The 16,433-nt window shown below is 32.7% G+C and overlaps 2 protein-coding genes across 4 annotated transcripts in view; both read left to right on the top strand.

The window, feature by feature from the left end:
- The window catches only part of LOC139482692 (RUN domain-containing protein 1-like), a 726,769-nt gene that overhangs the window by 539,316 nt on the left and 171,020 nt on the right, over positions 1-16,433 (top strand). The gene's annotated exons all lie outside the window — the stretch shown is intronic.
- Positions 1-16,433, top strand: part of LOC139482534 (fibronectin type 3 and ankyrin repeat domains 1 protein-like) — a 32,278-nt gene that overhangs the window by 9,908 nt on the left and 5,937 nt on the right. Inside the window, exons 2-3 of the mRNA XM_071266447.1 lie at positions 14,427-14,450; positions 14,993-15,085. Of these exons, the coding sequence (XP_071122548.1) occupies positions 14,433-14,450; positions 14,993-15,085 (111 nt within the window). The 5' untranslated portion in view covers positions 14,427-14,432. The remainder of the gene's footprint in view (positions 1-14,426; positions 14,451-14,992; positions 15,086-16,433) is intronic.

Genomic DNA, 16,433 nt, shown 5'->3' with positions numbered 1-16,433 from the left:
TAAGGCTTATTTCTGGAATGGCATTGTTTTGTCAATAATAATAAAATCACTAATCTCTCATTAATCAATCACTAATCCATCAGTAATCGGTCTTAAATCGATCAGTAATCTAATCAATCACTAATCAATCAAACTCCTGAGAGAGTTTGATCGATTACTGATCGATGACTTCAAGTCATCAATCGAGTACTGATCAAATATGATCGATTAGTGTTCGACTACCAATCTGATCGATAAGTTAAGTCTGGTATTATAGATAGAGATAAACTGTAAACAGCAATTTTGTTCAGCTAAGTAGGATCTACAAATAAGTCAACATGATAAAAATTGTAAGAGTACCCCTTAAGGAGTTATTGCCCTTTATAGTCAATTTTGAACAAATTTTCGTCATTTTTGTAACTTGTTCAAAAATCTTCTTTTCTAAAACTATGGGCCATATTAAACTAAACGTGGCCACAATCATCACTATGGTATCTATTTAAAAAAAGTGTCTAATGACCCCACCTACCAACCAAGATGACCGACATCAGTAAATACAGTAACAGGTGAGCGACACAGGCTCTTGAGAGCCTCTAGTTTTCATATCGTATGGTTAACATAGAAATATATCTAATCTGACAGATACTCCCTTGCTTAGACAGTGTTCATACAGCTGGATGTATACATACGAAGCCTCGTAGGGTCAAAAGGGGGGAATTTTGCCTATACATGATCATACATGCACCAAGCATAATCATGATAGTTGTCCATTTATTGTCTTATGGCAGTCCATATATCTAGCTCCTCTTTCTTTGCATAACTTTCATAATTGATACTTGTCTGTATGTTGAGTTCTCATCCGTATTATGCTTGAAATATTTGCCAGTGACCATTCAGTATGCACAAATTAAATTATCATTATGTGCAATATATAAAAAAAGTAATTTTTGGGACTTTTATTTGTTTGACTATGTGGTATACACAGGGTTTCCGCTGGCGGTCGCCATTTTCGCAATTTGCGAAAAAATAATAATTGTGGCGATTAAAATTCGTCATTGGCGAAAGAATTTGGCGAAAGAAATATATATAACGATTTATTTTCAGCCATCTTGTTTATTTACTTTTATTTCGGGTTTCTCTGACTTAACCTATCAGACAATACTCGGAATTCACCTTGAACTCGTTTAAAAGATTTTGACAGAAATCAATAATCAGCTGATTGCATTCATAGCTATCGACATTAAAGGATTAATTAATAAAGGTGTTGATTGTATGATATGACAAAATGATATAGTTAAATGGCTTCTGTTACATGTCACAAAAGGGGATTTCTTAACCACTTTATGACGCACGTGTTTGAAGCAAAGTTTTTACGCTTCCTCTTCTTTTAATGATAGTCCAGAAAAGAAAATTGTTGTTATGACGAAAAATGTTCAAAACCGAGAAAAGTCTCTGATTTAAAACTATATCATTTAACTTTCATATAGATCATTAATTTGAGTGGTTACTTCAAAGGCGTTTCAGAGAGACACGTGTTTTAAGCATATAGTTTTACTTATTTACGATGGTCTAGAAAAGAAAACTGTCGTTATGAAGAGATCTATGCAAAAGGTTGGCATGAGAGTAACCCTTCAATGTAATGATTACACCTTAAACGAGGGATCAATTCCATGTAATAAGATGCTTCGTTTTGTTGTAAAAACCACTTCTTAGTTAGGGGGGGGGGGGGGGGGGGGGGGGGGGTTGTCTGAAAAAAAAAGAAAAATTTTTAAAAGAAAAATACATTTGTGTGACTTGGCGAAAAAAATAATAAAGTGGCGAAAAAAATTATTGTTTTGGCGAAAAGAGGTGTCGAAAAAAATAATTGACCCAGGGGAAACCCTGGGTATACATGTATGGTTTTTTTTTGGTAATTGTACAGGGACATAATTGTTATCTTCTATGTAAATTGGTCTCTGGTTAAGAGTTGCCTCATAAACAATGATACCCCCATCTTCCTATTTTTATACCCCAAGCAACTAAGTCCATCTGTCAGTCAGTCTTGTTTCTTGTCATCACAACTTCTCTCAAACCGCCAAACAGAATTTCATGAAACCTTTATAGATAATAAGGACATACTATGTAGATGTGCATATCGACAGAAAATTATTATTCAATTTTTTTTCTTAGTTATTTTATTCCTCCAGTGACAATGTGGGGACTGACTGCCAAAGCGGGGCCGGCTTCAGTTATTTGCAATATAATCAACCAATCATCCCATCAACCAAATATTTTGAAACATATTTATAATTCAAGAAACAGACAAATCCATGAAAATGAAGTTAAGTTCAGATAAACCCTGCAAGACAGACATATTTATTTTTCGTTCATTGTTTGGACATAAAACCACCCAATAGTTTTCTCATTTGAATTGTTTTAAATTGTTCATTTATCATTTCAAGGCCTTTAAAACCAACTATGCAAAATAGGTTTAATCATTGTTGAAGTCCTAATGGTGACCTACATGTATAGTTATTTCTGTGTTATTTGGTCTCTTGTGTCTCATGTTTAAATTTTTACATTTAATAATCATTTCATACACCAAATATACATGAAGATGACATATTGATTACACAATCACAATATAGCATATTAAAAGAGGACTTACTGATGACCAATGAACCATACAAATGATTATGTGGTCAATGACAATTCACAGAATTGTAAATTATTGCACACAAATAGTTTATCTACCACATGTACCTTTTAGTATTTATAATTTTTGAGTATATGTCCAACATGTTGACGACGGACAGTCAATGGTATACCACAATACATACTGAAAACGGGCGAAAAAAAAGGCTCAACTAAATCAATTTTTTTGAAACGTTATTGATTTTATTCCTCAAATGTCTATGAGATCAAATTTATAAAACATTTATTGATATTGTTAATTTCAATGTACTAGTATAAATGTAAGTATTGTTGCCATTTAAACATCATGTACATGTACAATCATTAGCTGATCAGCTCTATATTTTCATTATTTTGATTCTCCTTCACTGTTTTTTGATAAGATATATATATGATCTGTATTCATCATTGGGACAGTTAGGTGAAGTAGGTCCTTTTGATTGGATTTTTTTAAAGGATTTTGACAGCACTAAAGCATATACATGTAGTTCCAATTTATACATGATATAAGCTCCTCAAGTGGACTGTGGCAACACATATTGCATATACATGTAGAATGTTGTTCTTAAGTTTCAGCACTTTACACATAGTTTCCGGTTTGCAAGACTACATGATACTGGCTTCTCATAAAATTCTGTCAGTACTTTGCCAATAGTTTCCAAGTAAAGTTGAACATTCCAAGATCACTCCTTCCATTTGCATGTCATTTGCATGTACATCATTACAAATGAACATGCAACCTGAAATAAAATATCAGAGTAATTCTGTCAGAAAATCAACAATTATTGACATTCAAAAGTATATAGACGTAGACTAATTCATAATGGGGAAAACAGATGAGCAGCCGCTTGCATATAACATGTATAAAGAATGAAAAGAGTGACACCACCCAAATTTGTACTTCTGAGTTTTGTTGTAGTAAGCATTGCATATAAGTTTCAGAACATTTAGATGGAGCAAACTTGTGTTAAAGAAAGGAACAAAAATTTAACATTTTTTCAATTTGTAAAGGGGCATAACTCTAGAAAAGTAAAAGCTACCCCACCAAAAATTCAAACTTCATGTGTGTTTGTTGGTAACAAGCATATACATGATATATATGCATTAATTGTGTATTAGTCTAATAACATTGGTAGAGGCAAACTGAAGTAAGAAACAAAATTTGGGACGTTTGATAAGTTTGACAATGCAAAGGTAAAACTTAATGCCCCTGCCACTATGGTGTAAAAATAATTAAGAATTTGTGGTGATCAATAATGAGCAAATTATATAGATTAGACTGTTGGTTTTCCCGTTTGAATGGTTTTACACTTGTAATTTTGGGGCCCTTTATAGCTTGTTGTTCGGTGTGAGCCAAGGCTCCGTGTTGAAGGCCTTACTTTAACCTATGATGGTTTACTTTTTAAATTGTTATTTTGATGGAGAGTTGTCTCATTGGCACTCACACCACATCTTCCTTTATCTATATTAAAACAACATATAATTACATGCACAAGTGTAAATAGTGATTTTGTTTCTATAGGTTGAATAACATGAATAAAGACTTTTTGTTGTTCCGCTGCCTTCAATTTTGAAAATGCATGCAGCTCAGTCCTCATGAAAAAAATTATGCTGCGGATTTTTGTCCCCTGTTTGGAATATAGGATACACAAATTTTGTATTTATTAAAAAATACTTTTCACAAAACAATAATGATTTTTTCAACTCAAAATACAGTACCCGGCCAAAAGTATTTGTCACCTGCATTTTTTTGCTACATGTATATATATTTCATATAAAAGATATTTCTTCAAAAAATAATTTTGAGGGCATTTACAAATGTATGGTTGGATTTATATCTTTGAGGGCTTAAAAGAAGTAGAATGGTCTTAATTAATATGTGTTTATTTGATAATATTAGGTTCGTTTTCCCTTGAGAACACATAAAATATTTTTTTATAAGTAAATTTGGTTGAATATATAGCAAATTTCTAAACAGAAATAATGAAAATGGGACACAAAAAAAAAAGAACCAAAAAATAAACCTGTGACAATACTGCTTCTATTGGTACCAGGTTGCTTAAAACAGTGATCTGGAAGGATTTTTTCTCTATGGGCCCAGGGCCCCTCAAAATTAAATTCAAGGGGCCATTTTAAAAAATAATGGGCCATATTGTCAAATGAATGGGCCATTTGAATTGACTACAGTGAAAAAGTAAAAAAGTGTATATCTCGGCAAAGAGATGGTGGTACTTACCTTTATGATTTTAAATAATATAATAGATATTGTGCCTGTGATTTTGTTATTTCAATTCAACAAAGAATGTAAAATAATTTCTTCCAAACCAGATAATATTTAAGATATCCTTTATTTACAATGTTTCTACTGCTACTGTTGTCTTGTTCATGTGCATGGGTTTTTTACATTAAATTTGGGTCTTCGTCGATACCATACTTATTCCCGACGTTCCGTATTAGAGGACGTATTTGGCATTTCCTCTGCACTTCTTGTATATTTATTACTTCATCACGATGACAACAATAACAGTAGAGAGTATCATTAATTGATAAAACAAAACAACAATGCGCTGAAGGCATGTTTACAAAATGTCAAAACAAGCCAAAGACCAAAAAGTGACAAGGACAGTTAGTCTCCTTTTATGGAGACAAAAACTATATTCATAAAAAGGCTTTGGGGTTTTTCAATCGAAATAGTAGCAAGCTGAACTAAGTTAAAAGATAATAATTAGAGACAAATCTCGTCTGTACTAGCCAAATTTTACAAGTTTAAGGTTGTAAAAAATCATATCATGAATGATGGTTAATTACGTTTGTTGGGTTATCAGTTACACCCCATGGTTCTATTATTTCCATAGGAAAAAACCTGAGACGTCCCAAAAATATATAGGTGCTCCTATCATTGGAGGAACATTACACAGTTTTGTACACACACATGGCGGCACGGAACACGATCGGAAATCCATTTGACGATATCTAAACGTATCGAAACGAAGTGAAAAATATCGTGCGCCACGTGGGCGCTTACATAAGTCACTCTATGCGCCATTTCTGGTCGATATGCGCTATAGGCGCAGGGCGCACGACCTTCCTGATCACTGCTTAAAATCCAAAATTGTTAAAGTAGTTTTATATACAATATACATGAACAGCTAAAAATCTCAAGTGACAAATACTTATGGCCACACTCTGTACACATGTTTAACCCTGATACTACTATTACTAGACCTTATAAATTTTTTGTATACCAAACATATTATTTTTTTGGGGGGGAGGGGGTGTTATGGTAAACAAATTGCGATTGGTCAAGAAGAATCCTTCAATAAGATGTATTGCCTCCTACTGTAGTGGTTATCATTTACAAATTAGGCCAATTACATGTATGTCCTATTCTCAAGAAAACAAACAAGTCATCGAACCCCTTGAGGACCTTAATAGTGAGGGGGTGGACAGGGGTAAGGAGACAGGGGAATGAGGGATCAGAGAAAAGGGTCATCTTGGAAATAAAATTTGTCATTAATCTTGGAAATACATTTTGTCATTATACGACCGCAAAATTTGAAAAATTTTTCATCGTATATTGCTATCATACTGGCGTCGTCGTCGTCGTCGTCGTCGTCGTCGTCGTCGTCGTCGTCCGAATACTTTTAGTTTTCGCACTCTAACTTTAGTAAAAGTGAATAGAAATCTATGAAATTTTAACACAAGGTTTATGACCACAAAAGGAAGGTTGGTATTGATTTTGGGAGTTTTGGTCCCAACATTTTAGGAATTAGGGGCCAAAAAGGGCCCAAATAAGCATTTTCTTGGTTTTCGCACTATAACTTTAGTTTAAGCTAATAGAAATCTATGAAATTTTGACACAAGGTTTATGACCACAAAAGAAAGGTTGGGATTGAATTTGGGAGTTTTGGTTTCAACAGTTTAGGAATTAGGGGCCAAAAAAGGGCCCAAATAAGCATTTTTCTTGGTTTTTGCACCATAACGTTAGTATAAGTAAATAGAAATCTATGAAATTTAAACACAAGGTTTATGACCATAAAAGGAAGGTTGGTATTGATTTTGGGAGTTTTGGTCCCAACAGTTTAGGAAAAAGGGGCCCAAAGGGTCCAAAATTAAACTTTGTTTGATTTCATCAAAGTTGAATAATTGGGGTTCTTTGATATGCTGAATCTAATTGTGTATGTAAATTTTTAACTTTTGGTCCCGTTTTCAAATTGGTTTACATTTAGGTCCAAAGGGTCCAAAATTAAACTTAGTTTGATTTTGACAAAAAATGAATCGGTTGGGTTCTTTGATATGCTGAATCTAAAAATGTACTTAGATTCTTGATTATTGGCCCCGTTTTCAAGTTGGTCCAAATCGGGGTCCAAAATTAAACTTTGTTTGATTTCATCAAAAATTGAATATATGGGGTTCTTTGATATGCCAAATCTAACTGTGTATGTAGATTCTTCATTTTTGGTCCTGTTTTCAAATTGGTCTACATTAAAGTCCAAAGGGTCCAAAATTAAACTTAGTTTGATTTTAACAAAAATTGAAATCTTGGGGTTCTTTGATATGCTGAATCCAAACATGTTCTTAGATTTTTGATAATGGACCCAGTTTTCAAGTTGGTCCAAATCAGGATCTAAAATTATTATATTAAGTATTGTGCAATAGCAAGTCTTTTCAATTGCACAGTATTGCGCAATGGCAAGAAATATCTAATTGCATGATATTGTGAAATAGCAAATTTTTTTTTAATTAGAGTTATCTTTCTTTGTCCAGAATAGTTTGCAAGAAATATCTAATTTCACATTATTGTGCAATAGCAAGAATTTTTTTTAATTGGAGTTATCTTTCTTTGTCCAGAATCAACAAGAAATATCTAATTTCACAATATTGTGCAATAGCAAGAATATTTTTTAATTGGAGTTATCTTTCTTTGTCCAGAATCAACTTAAATCTTTGTTATATACAATATACAATGTATATTCACTTTTTACTACCAACTGATAAATTAAAATAATCTTTACCATTCAGTGATAACAAGCAGTTTTTTTTACAACTTAATATATTATGATGTATTTAAATGAGTAGTTATTGTTGCAAACTCCATTAGAAATTTTAATTGAGATTAGTTTTGGAATAAGGGAAAGGGGGATGTGATTAAAAAAATTGGGTTCAATTTTTCTCATTTGAAATTTCATAAATAAAAGGAAAATTTCTTCAAACATTTTTTTGAGAGGATTAATATTCAACAGCATAGTGAATTGCTCTAAGAGAAAACAAAAAATTTAATTTCATTAGAACACATTCATTCTGTGTCAGAAACCTATGCTGTGTCAACTATTTAATCACAATCCAAATTTAGAGCTGAATCCAGCTTGAATGTTGTGTCCATACTTGCCCCAACCATTCAGGGTTCAACCTCTGCGGTCGTATAAAGCTACGCCCTGCGGAGCATCTGGTTTTTATTTTGTCTTGGAGCAAGGAGATGGAAGTATTGAAGTAAGAGGAGAAAATTTTAGGGTAAAAAGGAATGGAAAATGATAGTTGGGGCTAGGGAGTAGAAACTGTCCGAGGCAAGTTATGGGATACCCCACATACAGTTGACCAAACTTGGCTACGAAATTAGATATTACAAATGATTATTAGAAAAGAATTATTCATTGACACTAACGGTAGCGTAAAAATGATACTTCATAGTAGATGTCATCCCCTCCTTTTCGGTCGTTTGCACACGACCTGACGACACGGATATTTTTCAAAACTGGCCAGACATGTTTACAACTTGTCAGTAAAGGGTAAAAAAACTAAAATAAACACATAAATAAGATACCAGCTATAACGATTAAACATGGAACAGAAATTGAACCCGTGCAAGGTTTCAGCCGCAGTGATTTTCAACAGTAGCGAGTATTTTGAGACAACCCCCAAGTTTGTATTTTTCGTGATACTGATAACATTTGGCTGCCTAATATATCGAAATCTATGTTTTCTTATGTAATAACTCTACCTTCATCATTGTATATTCGCCACAATGTCTGTTATGCATGTACATGGTCGTATTCGTCAATTTAGTATGCTGTTCGGCAATGGCGATCTTGAAATTCCTCTGGTCCGATAATGGCGCTAAATTACAGGGAAGCAACTCGCGCCAGACAAAATTACCGTATTTCACCAAAATAATCAAAATTTCGCTTTTTGATAACAAACAGTCATACGATAACCACATTTATATTCAGCCATCGTTTATTGATATAATTACAAACAATATTTTATTAAAGCCATCAATAAAGAATTCACAATTAAGTAATTAATGGAGTGCATTGAAATCAGACCTCAAGGGGTAGAGGGGTTAAACAAAAGCTCGCAACTTTTTTAAAAGTCTGGTGACCCCCATTTTTTTTTACCTTAAAATGCTCAAAAAATTCATAGCTTTGACATATCTGTTTTTAAAAAAAATCTACCGGGGAAATTTTACGAAAAATCGATTAAATCAATATTTTTTGCCTTAAACTAAAATTAGAAAATGCATAATTTAGACATAAATCCGAAAATAAAAGGATTTTTAAGTCAAAAACAACCAAGGGAAAGATTTACATTTCAAATTCTAATGTTTTTTCACATAAAAATCATACGGACTTGGTTTTAAAAGTCTTTGAACTTGATGTAACCGTTGTTGTTGATAGGGTGGACATGTTTGGAAATAGGGTCAAAATCGCACATTTCGCTTCAATTTGAGGGGAAAACGAGCCTGGTGACCCCCTTTTTTCTTTCCATTTTTGGATTCAGCATAAAAAAATCTACAGAATATGTGAAAATAAAAAAAATCTACCGGGGGTCACTATTGGGGTGAGCCACCTTAACAAGCTGAACAGTACTCACAGTTTTGGAGATGAATTGTTTGACCGGATTGTCTTTATGTTACATAACAATTTTATAACTTTACTGATCAGTGATAATAGATGACAAGGCCCGTTTTATGAGGTTGAATTATTATGATTTTAATAAATTATTCAAATACAAAAATGACACTAGTATCCGATTGAAAGGAATCATATGGCCAGTTTTGAAAGGTTAAATGAACATTTAATGTACAGGTCTCCTTGATTTAGCCAGTATGGTGGGAGAACTGTATTTAGAGAAGTTTTAATGTATAAGAAACATGGTGTTGCATTAAAAAAAAAATTTCCACTGAATGGTTATTTTATTGTCGGCTTTGCACCTTGCTGCAAAAGGTGTCAAAGCTTAAATTAAATAGCCTTTCAAAACGCCATAATTATTTGGACTAGGTACAAATGAATTGTTCTGATAATAACTGTTAGAATTTAATATAAGTACCTTTTCTACCAAAATCAATGCCCATGCACCAGTATATCCAATATCTTAATGATAATAAAGCAATACTGCTTTTAATTTTCAAAAACCCAATATTTTAAAGTGCACAAGTGTTTGTTCAGTTTTTCATCACTAAATGATCAAACTACTCATGAGTTTTTTATTATGTACACTTGGTTTTCCAAAGTATTTCATAGTTATATACCAATGGGTTTAAACTGATGACTGTAACTGCATTCACGGTCATCCCAAAATGTTAGATGAAAAAAGGGGGGATTATTATTAAGGACCTTTATCAGGACTCCCGGATCGGTGTTTTTAAGCTCAGGATTTCGAGATTCACTCTTTCGAGGATCAGGGAATTCTTTTTTTCGGATTTCAGGACGTCGGGATTATGGGATTTTGTTTTTTAAGTCCGGGATTTTGTCTAACTTCTGAATGATTTAGAAAAATTCAGAAAATATTCAGATCTATGAGATTATAATTTACTTATTTCCAGTTTTCTGACTTTTGTCTGACGTAACTTCTGAATGATTTTAAAAAATTCAGACAATATTCAGATCTATATATTAGAATTTACTTATTTCCAATTTTCTGAATTTTGTCCGACATAATATCTGAATGATTAAGAATAATTCAGACAATATTCAGATATTTAAGGGTGTGTTTAATAGACCACTTTCGAGTTCATCCGTCACCGGCAAAAACTCGTCAATTATACACGCCTTTATGACGTCATTTACCAGATAGAGGGGCTTGCCTGTATCCCTGCACTATTTACGTTCATCAAGCGTCTTAGTGATCGTCTTTGTGCAGGATAAACTAGAAATAATGGTTGCTCTGTAGGTACATGTACTTACTGACATTTCCCTAATGACAGCAGTGTTGATTGTCAATTTTGAGAATTCAATTTGCCGAATAATTCGTACAATATAGAATTATAGTTTTCCAACCACTCGCTCAACATTGGAAGGAAGTGATGACGCCCCTAAACGCACAAATGACGATGATAAAGGCCTGTATAATTGACGAGTTTTTTCCGGTGACGGATGAACTCGAAAGTGGTCTATTAATTTGTGGTTTCTGAATTGATCTTACTGGTGTTTCTTAATAATTCAGACAAATAAGACAGTATTCAGAAGTTCTGAATATGTCTGAAACTTTTTCTGACTAAATAAGAAGTATTCAGACAAAATTCAGAACTATAAGACAAAATTCAGACACCATCAATAAACAGGTCAGACAGAATTCAGACACCTGATTTGTTCTAAGACACATTTCAGCCAAAATTCAGAAAATTTCAGCCACATTCAGCTTATATTCAGAAATTATGGTTCATGAGGGGGGTATCTTGATTGAAAAATATATCCGATGACCCTGCCATCCAACCAACATGGCTGACATGGCTAAAAATAGAACATAGGGATTTAATATATAAGTCTAAGGAAAAATTGTAAAAAAAAACAATTTCAAATGGTCACAAGGCAGTAGCCTGTAATTCAGTGGTAATGCCTTTAGTTGCTGTACATGTATATATCATATTGGTTTTTCGTTTCTTGATTTGTACAAAAATCTGGCCTTAAGTTGGTCCGAGGATACAGTTATCGTCCTTTGATTTTCGTTGTCTACAAATATAGTCCCTAGTGTGAACAGTGTATAACTTGGAACATTTTTTTGATACTCTTTCCAAATTTATTCCTTTATAAGTTTATGTTATGCATGAAATATAAAGTATGAGGATGATATTACATGTGAAAAAAGATTTGGGTGATGAATTGTAATGTAAAGTAATGATTTTGTCCAGTTGAAGAAGGTCAAGAATTAGTATGTCTGAAGCTGTCAAACTGAATTATAGACCCCTTATAACCATGATAACATAGAATTGGCCATATTTTAAGTTAGAGCTGGTAGACTTTTCTATAATTTTGATATTATTTGTCCCAAAAGTAGCACTACACTGTAAAAACTTTTTGAGATGCAGGAGTTGCGATTTTTTTAATTTGAATTTATTGTCTAAAAGAAATGCACTACGAAATAAGTGTGTTCTCAGTCCTTTCTCGTTGGAAGTGCTTTACATTTGTCATTTTGGAGCCTTACTTATAGATTGCTGTTTGGTTAAGGTTTTGCTCATTATTGAAAGCTCTCTGGTGAAGAGTCATCCCTTTAGCAATCATACCACATCTTCTTACTTTTAACAGTATTTTACAAAAACAAGAAAAAACATTTCTGACTGACAAACCCAATTTCGACAAATGGTTGCTACCAGCACTTTTACATTTTCATATTATGGATTAAGTGCTATCATGGCTCTGGTCCTTGTGAAAAATCAATGTTTATGACATTTCTGTGTAATAACTTGCAAAACATTTAACCAAACCTTTTAAAGTTTTCATATTTGTTGTTTCTCATGTCACAATGGAGATTAAGTGTGATAGTGCAAATCTTCTTTTATGCTGTTCAGGAGTTATGGCCCTTGATTGTTTCAACAATGACATTAAAATGTAAGCAAAATTTGTACATCATTTTTACAGCATCTATTTAAAAAAGAGTAATTTTGTTTTAAAGTTTATCTAATTTACTTGTATATGGTGGAATGTAGTAAAAGGACAAGGTTAGAGGATAATCATAATTTGGAGAAAATACAGATTTTATCAACATTAATATTTAAAGGTATTGGGGCAATCTAAATATGACATCATGATTTCAACAACAATTGAAATATTCCTCGTAAAATTACAACTCCTGTATACAAACATATTTAACCCCCCTCATTCTTTATGTTCCTGTCCCAAGTCAGGAGCTTGTAGTTCAATGGCTATCACTGGTTCTTGTCTGTCATAAATGTCAGTGTTCTCCCCAGGCTGTTATAGCGTCACGGTACCGCGACGCTATATTTTTTCACCGTGATGCTATAATAATTCCCGCGACGCTATAATTATTTTGAAGATGCTATTTTACTTGTCCTCAATTTTGAACTTTCATCTATTATCACTTATGATCATAAAAATTATATCACCTTTAATTGTAATCCCTTTAAGTCGGACACTAAAGGCAATTAAGAGATTAAATAGCTAGGTGTTAATTGCCCTCAGGGTGATAACTGTTTGGATGCGAATATCCCAAGCTGACACTTGTGGCATGACTAAAACCACGTGTCTGCAATCGCCAATTTCGACATGGAAAAATGCATTCACAAAACAATTCGAAATCTACGTTTTGTATTACGAAATTTCAAAGATTGAAACGATTTTTTTTCTTTTAAAAAAAGGTCGTTTATTTGTGCAACTCTCCAAAAATTACTTTCTTTCTCTTCCGGTAATACGAGAGCAAGAATTTTGGTTTAGAGCTAAAACATGTATTAAAAATAAGTTTAATACTTCTTTAAAAAGTTATCATAATTGGCTTAATTTTATCAGTTTATGTTTAATCCATTTAATGCATTAAAAGCGTCTTATTCATTCACAATCTCTTGTCAAACAATGTTTATTCTCGGACTCATTTTTGTAAATTTTTCTACGGCCGCCATTGCATATTTTTGTGTAAACTACGGATCGGAACCGGAACAGATATGACAAAAAAACCGCATTTTCACGATAATGACAACAGATGGACAGTAGACAGAAAAAATATACCAAGAGAGAAAACTATGCATTAACAGACTATTTGTTAGATAAATTTGTTAAAAATACATATCATTTTGATGTAAAGATAAGATCGAAACAACTGGGACTAATTCATTGAGTGCCATGAAACAATGAATTTCATAAACATGATAAAAAAAAATTTGTAAATTGATTTTTTTGTTGTTGCTTTATCTTTACTTGATATAATATAAAAAATAGTTAATTTTGTGTACTATATATTTAGTTTTGTATATATACAGGTTAATCTATAATGAACCACTCATTCATTTGACTTATTGTTGGGTAAATGAAACCACATATTTATTTTTATTTGGCACAAGAGGAAAAAAAAATTCTGTAACTATAAATGAATAAAGAAAACATAAACTGAAACAACTGTTTTTGTGGTTATAGTTTAATTGTATTCTCAGTTATGAATTGAACAATATAAACTAAAACATATAAAGGAAATAGAGCATCAATGCAACGCGACAAACGACATTAAAAAAAATACAGTTAATTTTTTTTACGCAAAATGTGATGCTATCCAAAATTTCTGGGGAGAACACTGTATGTCTTTCGTAAATTGGTTAAATTGTTATAAATTAGGCCGTAAGTTTTCTCAATTGAATTGCTTCATATTTTTCATGTTGGGGCCTTTATAGCTGACTATACGGTATGGGTTTTTCTCATTGTTGAAGGCCTTACCGTTGCCTATAATTGCTTACATCCACTTTATTTGAACATAAGTGGATAGTTGTCTCATTGGTAATCATACTGTATCTCCTTATTGTTATAAACATACAATGATTTATCTTTCTTTTACAGCATATAATGGCAAGTTGGGATGAGGTAAGTTTTTCTTCTTAAAAGTCAGTGTTCATGTGACCTATGTTGTTTATATAATGTACAGAAAGGTACAGGCGTGCAGTATTCTTAGGGGGAGAACAGGAGAAATCAAAATGACTACAGTGAAAAGAATTTCAATATATTAGTTCAAAATTCCAGGACACAAAAAAAGAGACATTAAATATCAAAGGACATTCACAACTCTTTTAAGTCGAAGAGAAACTGACGACGCCATGGCAAAAAATGAAAAACAATCAAATAAATAAACATTCTTCAAAACATTACATAAAAAATTAAAGACCCTACAATACTAACCCCAACAAAAACTGAGGCTCTATCTCAAAAATGATGCATAATACAATTATCTTAAGATTTTTCTAAAAAAAAATCTGAAATTGTAGACAATTTCTTTCCCTCTTCATAGTCATTGTATTTAATATAAGCTATTAAAACTGTAAACATGTAGCTTATTAAATTCAATTATTACATTTATAACACATTTTTATATTCTAGAGGAAAATGTAAAAAGTTGGTTTTGCTTACAGGAACTTCTTACAGCTGCAAAGAAGGGGAATATAAAAGAAGTAGAGTCATGTGTAAAGAACAGAGCTAATTTGGAATGTAGACATGATGATTGGGTAAGTGAAGTAAAATGTATTTATTATATATAGTACACACAATATGAATCAGTTAAACATTGCTCTTGTTAGTGTTCAGTGATTCAATGTTAATTTCTGGTTATTGCAAAAAGTCTTCAAAATATTAAGAAACATTATTACACATCCCGAATGTATATAGAACTCTTGTATTTCACAAAAACAGTGCAAAACATTATTTCACAACACCAATATATACAACTCCTGTATTCAACACAAACAGTGAGAAACATCAGTACACAACACCAATATATACAACTCCTGTATTCAACACAAACAGTGAGAAACATCAGTACACGACATCAATGTATCCAACACCTATACCCAAGTAAAATAGCGGAAAAACACATTAAGTACATGAAGTAGAAGAAGAATGCCATGGCCAGACGAAAAGACAAACAACAGCCCCAAACAAACTTGAAATACTTCATTACACTGATGAATACCACTCCAGTTTGTATGTCAAAGGGTTGCTGTCTGATACTTCTTAACTGTATACAACTGAAATATTGTGATTGACTTCATTACACTGATGAATACCACTCCAGTTTGTATGTCAAAGGGTTGCCGTCTGATACTTCTTAACTGCATACAACTGAAATATTGTGATTTAGTTCATTACACTGATGAATACCACTCCAGTGTGTTTGTCAAAGGGTTGCTGTCTGATACTTCTTAACTGTATACAACTGAAATATTGTGATTGACTTCATTACACTGATGAATACCACTCCAGTTTGTATGTCAAAGGGTTGCCGTCTGATACTTCTTAACTGCATACAACTGAAATATTGTGATTTAGTTCATTACACTGATGAATACCACTCCAGTTTGTATGTCAAAGGGTTGCTGTCTGATACTTCGTAACTGTAAACAACTGAAACATTGTGATTTATTCATTACACTGATGAATACCATTCATGTTTATATGTCAAAAGGTTGCCGTCTGATACTTCTTAACTGCATACAACTGAAACATTGTGATTTATTTTATTATGCTTTATGACACTTAACATACACTTTCATGGTATTCTATAAAAAAATTCCTTTGGTTTTACATAAATTTTGCATCATCATGACACAAGACATGACACATGATCATACAAAAATCATTTACCAATTCTGTATTAAACATGACATGTGGCACCTGATCATACAACATTCATTCACCACTCCTGTACTGAACATGACATGCGACACCTGATCATACAACATTCGTTACCACTTCTGTACTGAACATGACATGTGACACCTGATCATACAACATTCATTAACCACTCCTGTACTGAACATGACGTGACACCTGAGCATACAACATTCATTTACCACT

The sequence above is a fragment of the Mytilus edulis genome, chromosome 7 (assembly GCF_963676685.1).
Source record: "Mytilus edulis chromosome 7, xbMytEdul2.2, whole genome shotgun sequence".
Classification (NCBI taxonomy): domain Eukaryota; kingdom Metazoa; phylum Mollusca; class Bivalvia; order Mytilida; family Mytilidae; genus Mytilus; species Mytilus edulis.
This window is presented reverse-complemented; position numbering and strand designations above follow the sequence as displayed.